At 41.6% G+C, this 16,420-nt stretch overlaps 1 protein-coding gene across 3 annotated transcripts in view; it reads right to left on the bottom strand.

Annotated features, from left to right (window-relative positions):
• Positions 1 to 5,000: 5,000 nt before the first annotated feature.
• Positions 5,001 to 16,420, bottom strand: part of LOC141509194 (alpha-enolase-like) — a 47,344-nt gene continuing 35,924 nt past the window's right edge. For 2 of the 3 annotated variants that reach the window (XM_074218532.1, XM_074218534.1), the window contains exons 7-13: positions 12,173 to 12,306; positions 11,685 to 11,907; positions 10,386 to 10,589; positions 9,527 to 9,728; positions 8,305 to 8,413; positions 7,887 to 8,001; positions 5,001 to 5,276 (exon numbers count right to left, since the gene is read on the bottom strand). In XM_074218532.1, the coding sequence (XP_074074633.1) occupies positions 5,113 to 5,276; positions 7,887 to 8,001; positions 8,305 to 8,413; positions 9,527 to 9,728; positions 10,386 to 10,589; positions 11,685 to 11,907; positions 12,173 to 12,306 (1,151 nt within the window). In that variant the 3' untranslated portion in view covers positions 5,001 to 5,112. The remainder of the gene's footprint in view (positions 5,277 to 7,886; positions 8,002 to 8,304; positions 8,414 to 9,526; positions 9,729 to 10,385; positions 10,590 to 11,684; positions 11,908 to 12,172; positions 12,307 to 16,420) is intronic. The other variant, XM_074218535.1, reaches the window with a different exon arrangement.

Below are 16,420 nucleotides of genomic sequence, written 5' to 3'. Positions count from 1 at the left end.
TTCCTTGACTACCCCTTTAATTTAGTAGTTTTTCAATCATGGTTGACTCTTTGTGACACCATTTGAGGTTTTCTTGACAAGGATACTGGAGAGATTGGAGATTTCCTTCTCACTTATTTAACAGAAGAGAAAACTGAGGCAGACATGCTTAAGTGACTTGCTCAGGCTCACACAGCTAGTATATATGTAAGGATGAATTTGAATTTAGGAAGTCTTCCTGTCTCCAGGGCCCACGCTCTATCCACTAAACCACCTAGATGTGCCTCATTTTGTGTTTATCTACCCTCAATAAAACTGACTTGCTTTATTATATCTCAGGTGGCAGTATTACCTGGTGGTGCCAGGTTTTGGAAATAAAATTTTTACTCAGGCTCTATTAAGATGAAAGGGCAATAAATCTGGATTATAAAGCCAGGACTCAAATCCCGCTTTAGCTTCTTCTGCCTTTGTGACCTTAGGAAAGTCACTTAACCCCTTATCTTCCTTATTTCTAAAGTGAGGTGGCTGGACTAGAATGATCTCTAAAGTTTATATACAGTAGTGTACAATTTAACTGAGATAAAATCAAATAATTAAATTTATTGATAACTAATTTTACAACTTTAAAAAAACTTAATAAGACCTAGGTCCTTATTTTCTTGCAATCACTTTCACATGAGTTGGCATTGAGTTCATAGGATTTTTAATTCATTATGAAATAACTTGTGATACGAAGGATACCTTTGATGAATAGACCATTTTTCAAAGTCTTAACTTTGATCATAGCCCATAGATTTTCAGTGCAGTACAAATCAGGTGAGTTTCCAGGCCATTAAACTAGATTTATTTAAATGACTTGAATAAATTTCTTAATTGTGATCACATCTTTTGGGATGTGTGGCATTGTTCAAGGTTATATTACAATAGTCCGTCTCCAAATTAGGATTTAATTCCAGAACAGTTTAAATGCATATCTCAGCATATCACTATATCAGAATGCATAATTTCTTCAAAGGGGACAAGACTCTCAGATCTACTGAAAATATTAAAAAAATTTTTGGATGCTCTGTATTTTAAAGTGTCTTCTTTTTATAGGTTGACCTGGACTTCTGACAATAGTTTTGGATTATCCTTGAAAGTGAATTTTTGAACTGGGAAATAATTTTCACAACTAGTGTTTCTGATAAAAGTCTAATTTCTGAAATACATAGAGAAATGAGTTGAATTCATAAGATTATTTCTCAATTGATAAATGGTCAAAGGATATGAACAGACTGTTTTCAGATGAAAATTTAAAGCAATATATAGTCATAAGAAAAAAATACTTCAAATCATTATTGATTAGAGAAATGCAAATTAAAACTATGAGATACCACCTCATCCCTATTAGATTGACTAAGATGACAAAATAGGAAAATGATCAATGTTGGAGAGCATGTGGGAAAATTGGAATATTAATGCTCTATTGGTAGGATTAGTGAACTAGAGCAACCAGGAACTATGCTCAAAGAGTAATAAAACTGCTCATACCTTTGACCCAGCAATATCAATAGTAGGCCTATATCTAAAAGAAATCATAAAAAAATGGGAAAAGTCTCACATGTTCAAAAATATTTCTAGTAGCTCTTTAGGTAGTGGCAAAGTATTGGAAATTGAGGGGATGCTTATCAATTGGGGAATGACTGAACAAGTTATGGCATATGAATGTTATGGAGTATTATTGTTTAGTAAGAAATCTTGGTCAGAGAAGCATGGAAAGAATGGCAATAACATTGTGAATAGATCAACTTTGATGGATTAGCTTCTCTCAGCAGATCAAGGACCCTGTTACAGACTTTCAAGGAGATATAGATATATCTGTATAAGGGAGACCTATTATAGACAATGCCATCCACATTCAGAGGGGGAAAAAACAGAATCTCAAAGTATACTTTTAAAAAATTTTTCATTCTTTTCCTATTTCATGAATTTCTGTTCCTTTAGTCCTAATTCTCCTTACCTCAAAATGACCAAAATGCAAATATTTTAAAACACAAATGTACATATACAGCTTTATCAGATTGTTTGCCACCAAGGGTAGGAGGAAGGAAGGGTAGTAGAAAAATGTGCAATTTATAAATTTGCAAATCAATTCATGTTGAAAAACCTCCATAACATGTAATTGGAAAAATAAATTATAAAAAAGGAAATTTCTGTAAAAAATGTGGACTTTTCCACATCTTCAGTAATCTAGGCTTTGCATTATCTTGTTCATAATGGTTTTTTTTTTTTTTTTTTTTTTTTAGGTTTTTGCCAGGCAGTGGGGTTAAGTGGCTTGCCCAAGGCCACACAGCTAGGGAATTATTAAGTGTCTGAGGCTTCATTTGAACTCTGGTCCTCCTGACTCCAGGGCCAGTGCTCTATCTACTGCACCACCTAAGCTGCCCCATGACATGTTTTTTCTTTAAAAGTTAGTTTTTTTAAACTGGCTTTCATGCTGTTCTTCCAACTTTTAAGAAGCTTATGAAGCACTATCGAATGCCCAACCCTTGAACCTTCAGGCCACTCTGAAGGGCTTTGCTTATTTTCTGAGGATTAGTCTGTTTCCCAGAGGTAGTTTGGCAGTTCAGGGCATTGTCTTCTATTTTTGACCACACTTTTTGCTTAGGTTTAAATGATTTTATTTCATTGTTGGCTTGAGCCATCCTTGAAAACACTTGACCTATCTATACCAATAGCTGCTGCAACATCTTCAATAATAGTCCCTGAAATGTGGTATTTGAGATCTACAATTTTTGCACATTTTCTTGGAACAATAGCTATTTTTAAAGATCATAGACTGAAAAGAACAAGAGAACAATGAAAAGTCTTTATAGCCCTAAAGGCAGCACTCAGCTGATAGAAAGCTAATTAAAGGTGGGGAGGCTAAATCAATTCAGTTTCACCTGGTCAAGGTTGGCTGTGTGAGCTGAAGCAAAAACCCATGGCTTTTGCCAGTACCAAATGAAACCATGTCAAAATAGTGGCTTGCCACTCACTGGAAATTGAAATCCTATGATCAAATACCTTAAGATGCTATCTGAGAAAGTCATCTATGAATGCCTGGTGCTTTCCTTCTTGATATTATGTGCATGAATACAACATTCTTATAAGGTTTTATAGAGTTGGTCTATTCCATTCTTTTAGAATTTTCCCCTTTCTAAAGTATCTTGGAAATTCATTCCTGTCTGCCTTGATTTTTAGGTTTTTGCAAGACAATGGGGTTAAGTGGCTTGCCCAAGGCCACATAGCTAGGTAATTATTAAGTGTCTGAGACCAGATTTGATACTCAGGTACTCCTGACTCCAGAGCAGGTGCTCTATCCACTGCACCACCTCCTGTCTGCTTTGAAATGGTAGGACAGTCAGTACCATTTCCCTTGAAGGTCAGTCAGGTCTTCCTTTTATCCTTCCTTTTACTGCTAGTGTAATGTCCTTACATCAGTTCAGATTGACACCCTGGGCAAAGCCATCTCCCTTTACATCCATTTGATTGACCAAGATTTTAAGAATGACATGGCTTAGTTGGCTTCCACACTACACTTTTTCTGATTGCCTATTTCTCATCTCTTTTGTAAGGAGATCACCTCCAGTCTTTCATCATCATCTCCTCTGATATTAGTGCAGGTGAATTTGTAATCTAATATTATTGGTTGAGGCATTTTTCTGACCAAAATTTTTTCATTTATAGATCATCAGTGTGGGTGTGGGTCATTTCCTCCAATTTAAGAATTGTTTGGTTCTTGACACCCAATTCCCCTTTGTCAAGTGTAAGAGACAAAAAAAGATTCCATTTGGATCTCATGGGCTGCCTGGACCTGGCTAAACTTAGGTTTCATTGGCAGAGCCTTCATGAACCCAGGGTCACTACCTTGCTACAATGAAATATCAGGGGACAACTTTAGCGAAGAATTTTAAAATGTAATGACAAAAATATATACTGGACAAATTTCGAACAGCCTGTGTAGGGAGTTATAATTTTAACTTGAACTTTAATTCTGTTTTAATGAACTCAGTCCTTGGTTCTTCATAAGAATATTGTCATACAGGTGAACTTCCTCTCTCTATATCTATATAATGTGAGGTACTAGCCTCTAAGGACTCCACTGGGGATATGGGATGTCAGTAAAATAGAACAGCTTGTTCTATAAAGATGAAGAAGTCCTAAGTTAAGGGATTCATGAGATTATAGATTTAGAATGGGAATTTTAGAGATCTACTCTGATCTTTTAATTTTAGAGATGAGGAAACTGAGGCCTGGAGAAGTGACTTACCTCACCATCCTGCAGGTCACAGGTTAATTGAGTTGGGATTTAAATTGAAGTCCTCAGATCTAGCACATTTCCCACAACCCATGCTACTCAGTGTAGAGGTCAGGTGAGCTGTTCTGGTTCATTCAATATGTGAATGTTCATTCCATTAGTGAACATTTTCATATTGTTTATCAACAGTCATCATTCCAATTTTGTTTTATTTACAGAAGTTTTCCTTGGTGCTATTAAGCCATGTAACTGCACATACTGTGGACTTTCTTTGGGGTTCAGTCTCATCCAGAACATGAAGGGGGAGGTAGAGGTGGTCTTTTCTATGTCTTCTTCTGGCTCCCCAATTCTAGGTGATACTTCTACTTTCTCCCACACACTAGGTGATGGTGGCATTTTTCATCTTTGGATGCTATTTAGTCAGAGGACTTAGTTAATAGTCATACCTAGCTTCTAGACCAAGTCCAAAATCACGGATCATCACAGAGCAGGTGCTTAATACCTGAACAGAACTGAAACAGAGTCTTACATTCAAGCCCATTAAATTGTACCTGTTTTTTTGCAATCCTTCAGATCATACTTTCTGTCTCTCCTCCCCAGCTCTGAAACCCAGTACAGTGAATTAACCTCCAACCCATGAACCCTACTCCCGAGCTACCCTTGTCTCCCTCACCTCTGTCCAAGTGCAATTCGAGATAAGATATAGAGCATTAATGAGCATGCCAAGCATTTTTTCAATGACTAAGGGGTAGAAAGATGATTTATTCCCAGTTGGTCCCTGTCCCATCTGAGATGCAACCACGCCTTCCTCATGGGTTAACACGCTTGCTTTTTGACATGACACATAAAAATCGCTAGCGTGGTGATGGCCGGGGGTTTCTCACAAGGCTTCTCTGAAGACTTCTCAGAAGACTTCTCAGAAGACTTCTCAGAAGACTTCTCAGGCTGGCTGGCGGCACTTGCCTTTCTGAAGTTCTTCCCAGCGAATTTAGCCTGGTTGCCCAGCTGTTCCTCAATTCTGGGGAGAACAGAAATAGTAAACTATATCACGTGTCAGATTTCAACGCCATACAACTCCTTGCTCAGGGATTGCAGCAAGCAGGCGGTGAGAGATGGAAAATGGAAATGCTGCTGCCTCGACTACCTCCCCTGGGGACTGGGTCACGGTAGATGATTCACAAACCAAGTATGTGAATGGAAACATTAGGCGTTCTACTGGATCAAGAATGGCCAAAAGCTCTCAGAATGTGGTGAGCCCGGAGAGCCCTCTCAGAATGTGGGCAGCTTCTCTGCCAATGCTCATCATGGTTCTCAGCAATGCCCTTGATCACAGCTTCTTGTAAATATTCTCATGATATACTCTGTCTCGTTTTCCTAATCTACCTCAAGGGGCCTCCTCACCCCACAGCCTTGGCTTGGCAGTTGCTCTGTCCAGACTGGTCCCATCCTTCTCAGGCCTCACAGTGGGAGGAGGGGGGTTAGCTTTCTCTGCCATCCCAGTTCTCCTTCCTGACAAGTCTAATATTCACCCTCCAAACACTTCACCCTTCCAGGTGCTCAGTTGTCTCATGTTCCATTCCTGCTCCCCCCTTCCCTCCCTCCTACCCTCCCCAGCTGTTCACAGGTAAGGGGGCAACTTAATACTTCAATTCTGGTCAAGATTTCTGTCTTCTCATCTTTCCAAGTCACCCCACTCTTGGACTCCAGGCTACTTTTCTAGTTCATCACAAAGCTGCAAAAATAATCTAATAGAAGATGTAGACTAATACTCTCACTCTCCTGCTCACACACCTGAAGTTACTGCCTATGGCCTATAAGGAAAACTAATGATCCTGAAGCCCTCTAGCTCCCCTTCTAGCTTAAAGTACCCTTATTCTCCTGCTAGCTGTTTCCTGAACTTGATGTACAAGGACAGATGCTATGTGGTACAATGGATAGAGAGCCAAGCCTCAAGTCAGGAAGAACTGAGTTCAAATCTGATCTCAGACACTTGCCAGTTGTGTGACCCCAGGCAAGTCACTTCTCTCTGCTTGCTTCAGTTTCCTCATCTGTAAAATAAGCTAGAGAAAAAAATGACAAACCTCTCTAGTATTTCTGCAAGAAAACCATATGGGGGTCATGAAGAGTCAGACATGATTGAAAAAAAAATGATTGAACAACCGCCACCAAAACCAAGCCTTGAATGTAGTTCTATTAATAAATAGCTGGCACGATTCTCCTTGCCAATGAACATTTCCAAGTTAGATAAAATAAAGGAAAAGGCTGCTTGTGCTCTCTGGCCACAATCTAAATTCCCTGTCTCTTACCTCCCACTACTGTTGGCTTCTGACCAAGCTGCACTTCTTCTTTGTCTAATGTAGCTAATAACAGGTATAACTAGAAGAAGGGATGGAGGGAGGCAAGGTCTGGACACAGCAGCTGGAAAGGCTTCCACAACAGGGAAAGAAGGGTCCTCGGTGAAGAGGGAAGGATGCTTTGGGGCAAAGCAGGCACAGAACTGCCCATCTTGGAGAACGACTGCTTAACACAATGATTTCTATGATGATCTGGAGTTAGGGGAATGAGGGCCTAACAATTTACTAGAGGCTTATGATGGGTCTGGGCCTGACAAAGATTATCTCAATTACACTGATCCTCACAACTCCTCTAGGGGGTAAAGGCTATTATTATCCCCATTTGACAGATGAGGAAACTGAGGGAAATGGAGTTGAGGTGACTTGCCCAGGATCACTCAGTTTATTTAGAATTTGAGGCTGGGTTTGCTCTCAGACTGTCCAGCACTCTATGTACTTACTTGTTCTCAGGGCAGAAAAAAAGCATCAAATATTAATAAGATTGAAATTCAGTCATATGTCAAGGCACTGTAGCAGATCAATTTTAAGTTTCTGTCAGGATTTTCCTGGACAGGAATATGGAAAAATACAAATCAACTGAGCTGAAGGAAATTCCTTCAGCTGCCCCAGGCAGTGAGGGGTGCCTCTCCCCAGGATCTCCCATGTGGTCTTGACTGGGTTTCAGTGTCTCCTGCACAAAGATAACTAGCTACCAAACAGAAGCACAACTATATGGACCATGGAAGATCTAACACTGGAGGTATTCAGGAGAGAAAAAAAGAAATGCTATCCAGTCCTTTGGGATAAGTCTCCTGCTACCCTCTGAACCTGGTGAGAAAATCACAAAATTCATAGTTGGAAGGGACTGTGGAGATTGACTAGTCTACCTTCTCTCATTTTTCAGAGAGGTGAAGGGGTTTCCTCACTGGCTCACAGCTGCTTACAGAGCAGAGCTGGACTCCAAACTAAATGTATGTATAAATTGGGTTCCATTTTCCCTGCATCAAATATCTTCATTCATTTAAGGGTATGAAAGATGCTGAGGTATGCTTTTGTTTTAAAAAAGAGAAGCTGCCAGGGCTGGATTGTTTTTAATAAACTGAATTTTCCCAAAACAAGGCCTTGGTGCTACATTCCCTCTGAGGCATACTGGCTCCTGCCCCATGGGAGGGCAGGGATGGGAGGGGCTGTATCACTGGAGTGAGGACCCCTGGGCAAAGTCATACACAACCATATGCACTAAGGTAAGAAGAGCTTTGTCGATTTTCCCTCAGAGACTCCCCAAAACATCTCACCTGAGAAGCTGATTATACTTGGCCAGATGTTCAGATCGACAAGGGGCTCCGGTCTTAATCTGGAAAGAAAGCAGTGAGGAGGAATCCTTGTAGGTGAGCCCAAGAGTGGGAAAGGCTGCAGGAAGGGGAAGGGGGAGGTCAGTCAGAACCTGAATGACAGTGAGACTTCCAAGAAAAGCCCAGGTCTAGAAGAAGCCTTCACCAATGACAGGGTGGAAAGAAGCTGGGAAATCCTCCTCTTCTGGAAGCTCATGGGTAGGTAAGGGCAAGATATACCAATTATGTGAAGTCTCTCTCTCTCTGATTCAATGTAATCATCATTTCAGGAAGATGTCTGGGATGTCCTATGACCTAGTCACTCTTGATTTCAGGGGAGGGTAGGATGTGAGGAGTACCCTTGTTAAAACCATTTCCTTACCTGTCCAGTGCAGAGACCCACTGCCAAGTCTGCAATGAAGGTGTCTTCAGTCTCCCCCGAACGATGGGAAACTATTACTCCCCACCCATTAGAATGAGCCAACCTGCACCTAGATGCCCCACAAAAAAGACAGAAAACACATGTGATGATCTTTACACATGTAATATGGACTGTAACATGTACTGCTCCATTAGAACACATTACCTGCAGCTACTTAATGATCCTTTAAATTCAGCAAACATGTCTTAAACAAGTCACTTTGGGCTTGGCATTGAGGAAGACTAAGTTTAGGTCAACCAAGGAGCCCAGGCTAAGAGAGGTTATAACACAACAAAAATGAAGAGGATATAAGGGAAGTTTGTAAAAGATTCCTAAAGTTTGAGGTCACTACTGAGTGGATCTGAGTAGTGGGGAAAACAAGAAAAGTTTAGTGTCATTTAGTACCTGGGAAGGGATGGTGGAAGGGAAAGTTCTCGAGGAGTCAAGAATGATGCAGAAATATGAAAATCAAATATGTGAGACAGTTTGGCTGAAGCCCAGAAGACCTGGAGAGGATCAGAATCTGGACAAGAAAAGTCAGGAAATGGTCCCAGATTGTGGTGGGGCTAAATGTGATAAAGATGTTGAAGCGTTTTGATCAGCAAAATAATATAATCTGAGTGCTCTCTAGTTTGCTCTGTTCTGAAGAGTGTAGAGAGTGGAAAAGGCTGCTGAAAGCATCCAGGGAGATGGTAATGAGGGCTTGCCCTAAGGGAGCAGCCTGCAGAATGGAGAGGAGACAGATGGAGCCAGAATCAAGGGAGAAGAAAAGAGTCAAAAGAACAGATGGATGGTGAACAAGGCTCTGGGTAGTACACACTTGAGTTCCGAGTTATTTAAAGTTCAGTTCATCGAGAAAGAGTATTCCTAACCATCAGTCCGTCAGACTATTTATCACATCCTGGCTAGGATCACAGAGAAGTCCCAAATGACCCTTAGAAAGGCAGTGAGTTAACGATCCTAATGACTGGTTTCTAGAGCCTCTGTCTTGCTCTATATCACTTTAATGTCCATCATCAAGTTTCTTTAAAGCTGACCCTCTGATACAGGGCCAGGATTTAGAGACTCGTGTCTCTGGTAATGGCCAGGGCAGGGGCTGATGCCAGGCTCCTACATTTAGATTCTTGGGCATTGGTGTGGCTCTCACTCCTTGCAGAGCTCCCACTCTTGTTAGAGGACTTACGCCTGAATAGATTCAGAGATGGTGCCAATCTGGTTCATTCTGAGCAGAAGACAGTTGCAGGCTTTTTCCTTGATGGCCTTTTTGATGCGTACAGGATTGGTCACCGTGAGATCATCCCCTACTACCTGGATGTCTACAGTAGAAGTGAAATTCTTCCAAGATTCCCAATCTTCCTGGTCAAAGGGATCTTCAATAGACATCACTAAGGGAAGGAGAAGGAAAAACATGAAGGGAGTATAGTGATGCTGCTGAATTCCAGTGTGTTCCCCCCCCGCCCCCCCCAAGAGAACCCTCAGAGACAGCATCTAACTTAAGTCTAGGTCAATCAACCTAAGTTTCTCTGACGCCCTCGTCCTTTATTAGGGCACAAAAGGCAATCCCGAGTTTAGGGACAAGACAGCTTCAAAGGTAATCAATAGCAAGGGAAAAGAAATCAAAGAAAAAAGGGAAGAGAAGGTAATCAGTATTTATATGCTTATGTGCCAGCATTCTGCTAGCATATATTTGATCATGAAAACAACCCTGGGTGATAGGTGCTATTATCCCCATTTTTACAGATGAAGAAAAAGAGGCAAGCAGGGTGAAGTGGGTCACACAACTCAGGTCTTCCTGACTCCACTGCCCTCTGCCTACTGCACCACTATCTGGAAGTATTGAAAGGAAGTAAGAAAGAACTACAATGCTTCTGAAATCCCTGGAGTCCCAGGGAGAGTGCCTCAGAGAAACCCTCCATAACTTGCCGGGAAGGCTCCGATCGACATGCATACCTCGACCAGGCTGGGTGTGCTGATTTCCAAGCCCCTGACTCACCTACTGCTGAGGAACCTTGGGCGCTGTCCTGTGCTCCCCCAAGCCTCACCTGGGTAATCCTTGATAAAAGACTTGTACAGGTTCACCAGATCCTCCGCAGGGATGTGTTTGCTGGGGTCGTCAGTGTCAGGAGACTTGTAGTCCATGTTGTACTTGCCCTCCTTGTAGAACTGTGAAGCAGCCACCCCGATGCCGATGACGACTTCATCAGTGTGGCCGGACTTAGTAATGGCCTCCTTCAGCAGATCAAGAGCTGGAAGACATGGCAGCAGCGGCAGTAGGTAAGGAAGTGCTAGGCCCATAAACTATGCTGGAGAAATGGTTAGAAATTTTGCTAAAAAGGAATCATGCAGGGAGAGGAAGAGAAGTTCTTTCCATCTTTTATCTGGCCCAGAGCTCCATTACCTTTGCTCTGGCCTGCCTGGAGGATGGTGAGCTATTTCTAACTGAGCGCAGCCTGGCCTTTGGGGCTGGTCAGTAGCAAGCACTCTTCCCACTAACCAGTGGCCAGGATCAAGAGCCCGGGGCAGGTCGAAGGGCCAAGCTGCACTTAGAGGAAGTGACTAAGAGAAGGCCTTTCACAGAAGCAGTTTCTTTTTTTTTTTTTTGCAAGGCAATGGAGTTAAGTGGCTTGCCCAAGGCCACACAGATAGGTAATTATTAAGTGTCTGAAGCCACATTTGAACTCAGGTACTCCTGACTCTAGGGCCGGTGCTCTATCCACTTTGCCACCTAGCCGCCCCAGAGAAACAGAGTTTCAATAGAGCCAGAAGCTGGGGTTCTCAGAACAAGTCTCTGGACTGCAGCTGAGATGGAGGCCCAAGCTGGAAGGGCCTCAAGACAGATGCCACAGAAATCTGGCTAGGAAAGTCTCCCATTGTCAAGGGAACTTCATTTAGTTGTGCTTAATCAGTTAAGCATTAGTAAGGTTTAATTAACCAAAATAACTGGAGAAAAGCTGCAAATAATCATGGTTCTGAACCATGACCCTTTTCCAGAACAAATTGATTTCAGATCTTTCCAGGTAGAAAGGACTCAAAGCACTTAGCCTCATTTTGGGAAATAATCAGACTAGTTAAGTATTCAGGTGTGTCCAGCTTTTTGACTTAGAACAAAGTAAAACATAGCAGGATGATTCTTTCCCATTTTGTTTCTCAACAAAAGGAGGAACTAGCTATTGTGCACCAGCCTTGGCCTCCCAGCTCTCTAAGGTCCAGGCTCAATAGAGACTGACTCTGGAGTGGGGAAAAGATGTGAGATTCTGACTTAAAAACCCTCTTGGAAAAACCCGCAGGGACCCCAAGGGCCTAAATAAGCTGAAGCTGGCTTCTTCCCTCAGTGTTTTCACCTTCTTTATTATCCTGGATGCTAGGAGCAAAGCCTCCTTCGTCTCCCACATTGATGGCGTTTGATCCATATTTCTCCTTAATCACATTCTTCAGGTTGTGATAGACCTCAGTCCCAATGCGCATGGCCTCCTTGAAGTTCTGGGCTCCTATCGGGAGGATCATGAACTCCTGCATTGGCAGGCTGTTGTCGGCATGGGAGCCACCATTGATCACATTGAAGGCCTGGAGAAGAAGAGGGACAGAGGCCCCAGTGGGTGGTGGAGGCTTGTCTGGGAGCTCTGCTTTTCTGGTATGGATGACAATCTCACAGCCATTTCAAGATTCCCCTCAAGCTGCAGCGATGTTCCCTTGTATTTGCTGATCTCAATGCCACATGGCTGATTCCCTTTCTTAGTGGGACTCCTCAGGCCTCTGGAGGTCTGAGGTTCCAAGAGCCTGCACAGAATTTAGGGGCCCTAAGCTAGAGGGGTCGAAATGGGAAACCTACTGGTACAGGGAGAAGGTTGTCTTCTTTACAAGCAAGGTCAGAAATGTGGTGGTACAAGGGGACACATCTCTCAGCAGCTCCGGCCCTGCACACAGCCATGGACACTGGCAGGATGGCATTTGTTCCCAATTTACCTGAAATAGGACAAGAGATTTGTTAAAGATGTTTCTTTAATGTTGCCTCTAACATGTGAGAGCCCATATAGTAACAACACAGGCCTATTTAGCATGTGGTCTCTAATAAACTGTTTTTTGTTTTTTTAGATTTTTCAAGGCAGTGGGGTTAAGTGGCTTTCCCAAGGCCACACAGCTAGGTAATTATTAAGTGTCTGAGGCCAGATTTGAATTCAGGGACTCCTGACTCCAGGGCTGGTGCTCTATCCACTGCACCACCTAGCCACCCCTTCCACTGGTCCACCTAGCCACCCGTCTATAATAAACTGAAAAACGTTTTGGGGGAAATAAATTTCTTCCAAAAGAATCTTTATTTTAAAAAACCAAATTTGTGTTTCTATCTTCTGCTTTTATATCACCTTCATTCCCAGATAAATTCTTCCCTGCTTCCTTCCCCTGCCTTTCCAGTGAGTCCACCAGAATGTCATCTTTGCCATGAAAACCCTCAAGGGGGTCTTGAAGTCTCATCTGTGATGGAAATCAAACCAAACCAATAGATCAATGGAGTCTGACAGCTCAAGTGATGTGCTAGCCCCTTCTCCCACTTCTATAAAGAATTTTCTGATCTCCTCTTTGGGCCAAGCCTGGGCATTAGCATTCATTATTTAGTGTTCTTGTTGGCATCTGTGTTTTTCTGGTGTAGTCAGCTGGACATTTCTGGTTCTGCATTGCTTCAAATGAGCCTTTTCTGTATTTCTGTATTTATATTTAAAATTTTTAATACTGGAATGACATTTGATTACATTTATGTATCACATTTGGTTATCTATTCCCTAACCATAGCTATCTATCTGCTGTTTATTCATTTTCGTCATGACCCCTTATGGTATTCTTGGTAAATACCAGAGTGGTTGGCCATTTTCTTCTCCAGCACATTTTACAGAAGAAGATACCAAGGCAAACAATGGGTGAAGTGACTTGCCCAGGGCCACACGATTAACAAGTATCTGCAGCCTGATTTAAACTTCCTGACTGCAGGCCTAGCGCTCCATCCACTATGGCAGTGTCTGCCCATCTATCCCTGTGCTGCTAGAAATATTTGAGTATATATGAGAACTTTCTTATAGTGTATGTCTAGCACTGGAATCTTTAGGCCAAAGGACACAGACCTTTTTTTTTTTAGTACAATTCCAAATACAGAATGAAAAATGGGCAATTGGTTAACTTCTATAAAGCACAATATAAGCCAATAAATATTAAATTTTTTTCTTGTATATAGCACTACTTGTGTATTTACATAGATTTACATAGAGTCTCACAGATGATAGTCATAGACTTGTAATATGATAAGTACAATTGAGAGGGACAAAAGTGCTCCAGGAGGTCTGAAGGCCAAGGTTGTTACCCTGGGGGTTCAGGAAAGGATTCTGGGAGAAGGGATGTTTAAAATGGACTTTCAGGGGCGGCTAGGTGGAGTAGTGGATAAAGCACTTGCCTTGGAGTCAGGAGTACCTGGGTTCAAATCTGACCTCAGACACTTAATGATTACCTAGCTGTGTGGCCTTGGGCAAGCCACTTAACCCCATTTGCCTTGCAAAAACCTAAAAAAAAAAAAATGGACTTTCAGAGAGAAGATTGGGATTCAAGCCAGGTCAGAAGGGGCATAAAGGTCTTTCTTGTACAAACATGATGAAAAAAAATATCCAGAGATGTGGGGGCAGTTTAGAGAGTCCTAATTCCCTTTGGATGAAGTTTGGGGGTGGTCCCAACTTTTTCTTTTTAATAATTAATTTGGTTGATGTACTCACTGACTTTGTTATAATCAAGTTTTAAAAAATGATTTAACAGTCGGCTGATCAGAACATGAGCTCTCCTGTTTGGGCAGGATGAGGATCACACTTTCAGTTGATTTCTTTAGCCAAGGGAATGGGATTTGAATATCAGCTTTAGCAAATACCATAAGCAGAAATTCTAAACCATGAAAGCTAACAGGCTTCTCTCTGGACTTGTACAGTTCTTATCAGGGCAAAGCCAATTGAATTCAGCAAATATGATTTGTAAGAAAATCCTATGTACAGGCCCTGGGCTGGTCACTGTGGTTAGGGGGGAGAGGGGATGGACAGGGAGGGACAGAAGAGGAGGGAGGGAGGGAGGGAGGGAGGGAGAGAGAGAGAGAGAGAGAGAGAGAGAGAGAGAGAGAGAGAGAGAGAGAGAGAGGAGAGAGGAGAGAGATGGAGAGGGAGAGACAGAGACAGAGACAGAGAGAGACACACACACAGAGGTAGAGACAGAGACAGAGAGAGAGACACACACAGAGGCAGACACAGAAACACACACACAGAGACAGAGAGAAACAGAGACAGAGACAAAGAGAGTAAGAGAAATTGATTGTTGAAGTTATCTTTCTCTTTTAATTAAAGATATTATTTCAGTTTTACAATTTTCCTCCCCAATCTTACTCCCCCCCCACCCATGGAAAGCAATCTGTCAGTCTTTACTTTGTTTCCATGTTGTACCTTGATCCAAATTGAGTGTGATGAGAGAGAAATCATATCCTTAAGGAAGAGACAAGAAGTGACAGGATCAGACAATAAGATATGTTTTTTTTCCCTAAATTAAAGGGAATAGTCCTTGAACTTTGTTCAAACTCCATAGCTCCTTATCTGGATACAGATGGCACTATCCTTTGCAGACAGCCCAAAATTGCCCCCAATTGTTGCCCTGATGGAATGAACGAGTCCTTCAAGATTGAACATCACCCCCATGTTGCTGTTAGGGTGTACGGTGTTTTTCTCTCACTCAGCATCAGTTCATGCAAATCCCTCCAGGCTTCCCTGAATTCCCCTCCCTCCTGGTTTCTAATAGAACAATAGTGTTCCATGACATACATATATCACAGTTTGCTAAACCATTCCCCAATTGAAGGACATTAACTTGATTTCTAATTATTTGCCACCACAAACAGGACTGCTATAAATATTTTTATACAGGCAATGTTTTTAACCTTTTTCATCATCTCTTCAGGGTACAGACCCAGTAGTGGTATTGCTGGGTCAAAGGGTATGCACATTTTTGTTGCCCTTTGGGCGTAGTTCCAAATTTCTCTCCAGAAAGGTTGGATGAGTTCACAGATCCACAAACAGTGTAGTAGTGTCCCAGATTTCCCACAACCCTTCCAACAATGATCATTATCCTTCCTGGTCATATTGGCCAATCTGAGCCGTGTGAGGTGGTACCTCAGAGAAGCTTTAATTTGCATTTCTCTAATAATGATTTAGAGTAATTTTTGATATGGCTATGGATTGCTTTGATCTCCTCATATGTAAATTGCCTGTGCCTATCCTTTGATCATTTGTCAATTGGGGAATGGCTTTTTGTTTTAAAAATATGACTCAGTTCTCTGTATATTTTAGAAATGAGTCCTTTGTCAGAAACATTAGTTGTAAAGATTGTTTCCCAATTTACTACATTTCTTTTGATCTTGGTTACATTGGTTTTATCTGTGCAAAAGCTTTTTAATGTAATTGAAATCATCTAATTGGTTTTTGGTGATGTTCTCCAACTCTTCCTTAGTCATAAACTGCTCCCCTTTCCATAGATCTGACAGGTAGACTAGTCCTTGATCTTCTAATTTGCTTATAGTATTGTTTTTTATGTCTATGTCCTGTAACCACTTGGATCTTATCTTGGTAAAGGGTGTGAGGTGTTGGTCTAATCTAAGTTTCTTTCATACTAACTTCCAATTTTCCCAGCAGTTTTTATCAAAGAGGTAGTTTTTATCCCAATAGCTGGACTCTTTGGTTTTATCAAACAGCAGATTACTATAATCGTCTCCTGCTTTTGCACCTAGTCTATTCCACTGGTCCACCACTCTATTTCTTAGCTAATACCAAACAGTTTTGATGACTAATGCTTTATAATATAATTTTAGATCAGGTAGGGCTAAGTCCCCTTCTTTTGCACTTTTTTTCATTAAGTTCCTGGAAATTCTTGACTTTTTATTTCTCTATATGAATTTACTTACAATTTTTTCTAACTCATTAAAGTAGTTTTTTTGAATTTTGATTGGTAGGGCACTAAACAGCTAGTTTAGTTTTGGTAGAATTGTCATTTTTATTTTATTAGCTCTACCTAT

Source organism: Macrotis lagotis, chromosome 1 (genome assembly GCF_037893015.1).
Source record: "Macrotis lagotis isolate mMagLag1 chromosome 1, bilby.v1.9.chrom.fasta, whole genome shotgun sequence".
Taxonomy (NCBI): Eukaryota; Metazoa; Chordata; class Mammalia; order Peramelemorphia; family Peramelidae; genus Macrotis; species Macrotis lagotis.
The sequence above is the reverse complement of the archived record's forward strand: the minus strand, read 5'-3'. Positions and strand labels throughout refer to the sequence as shown.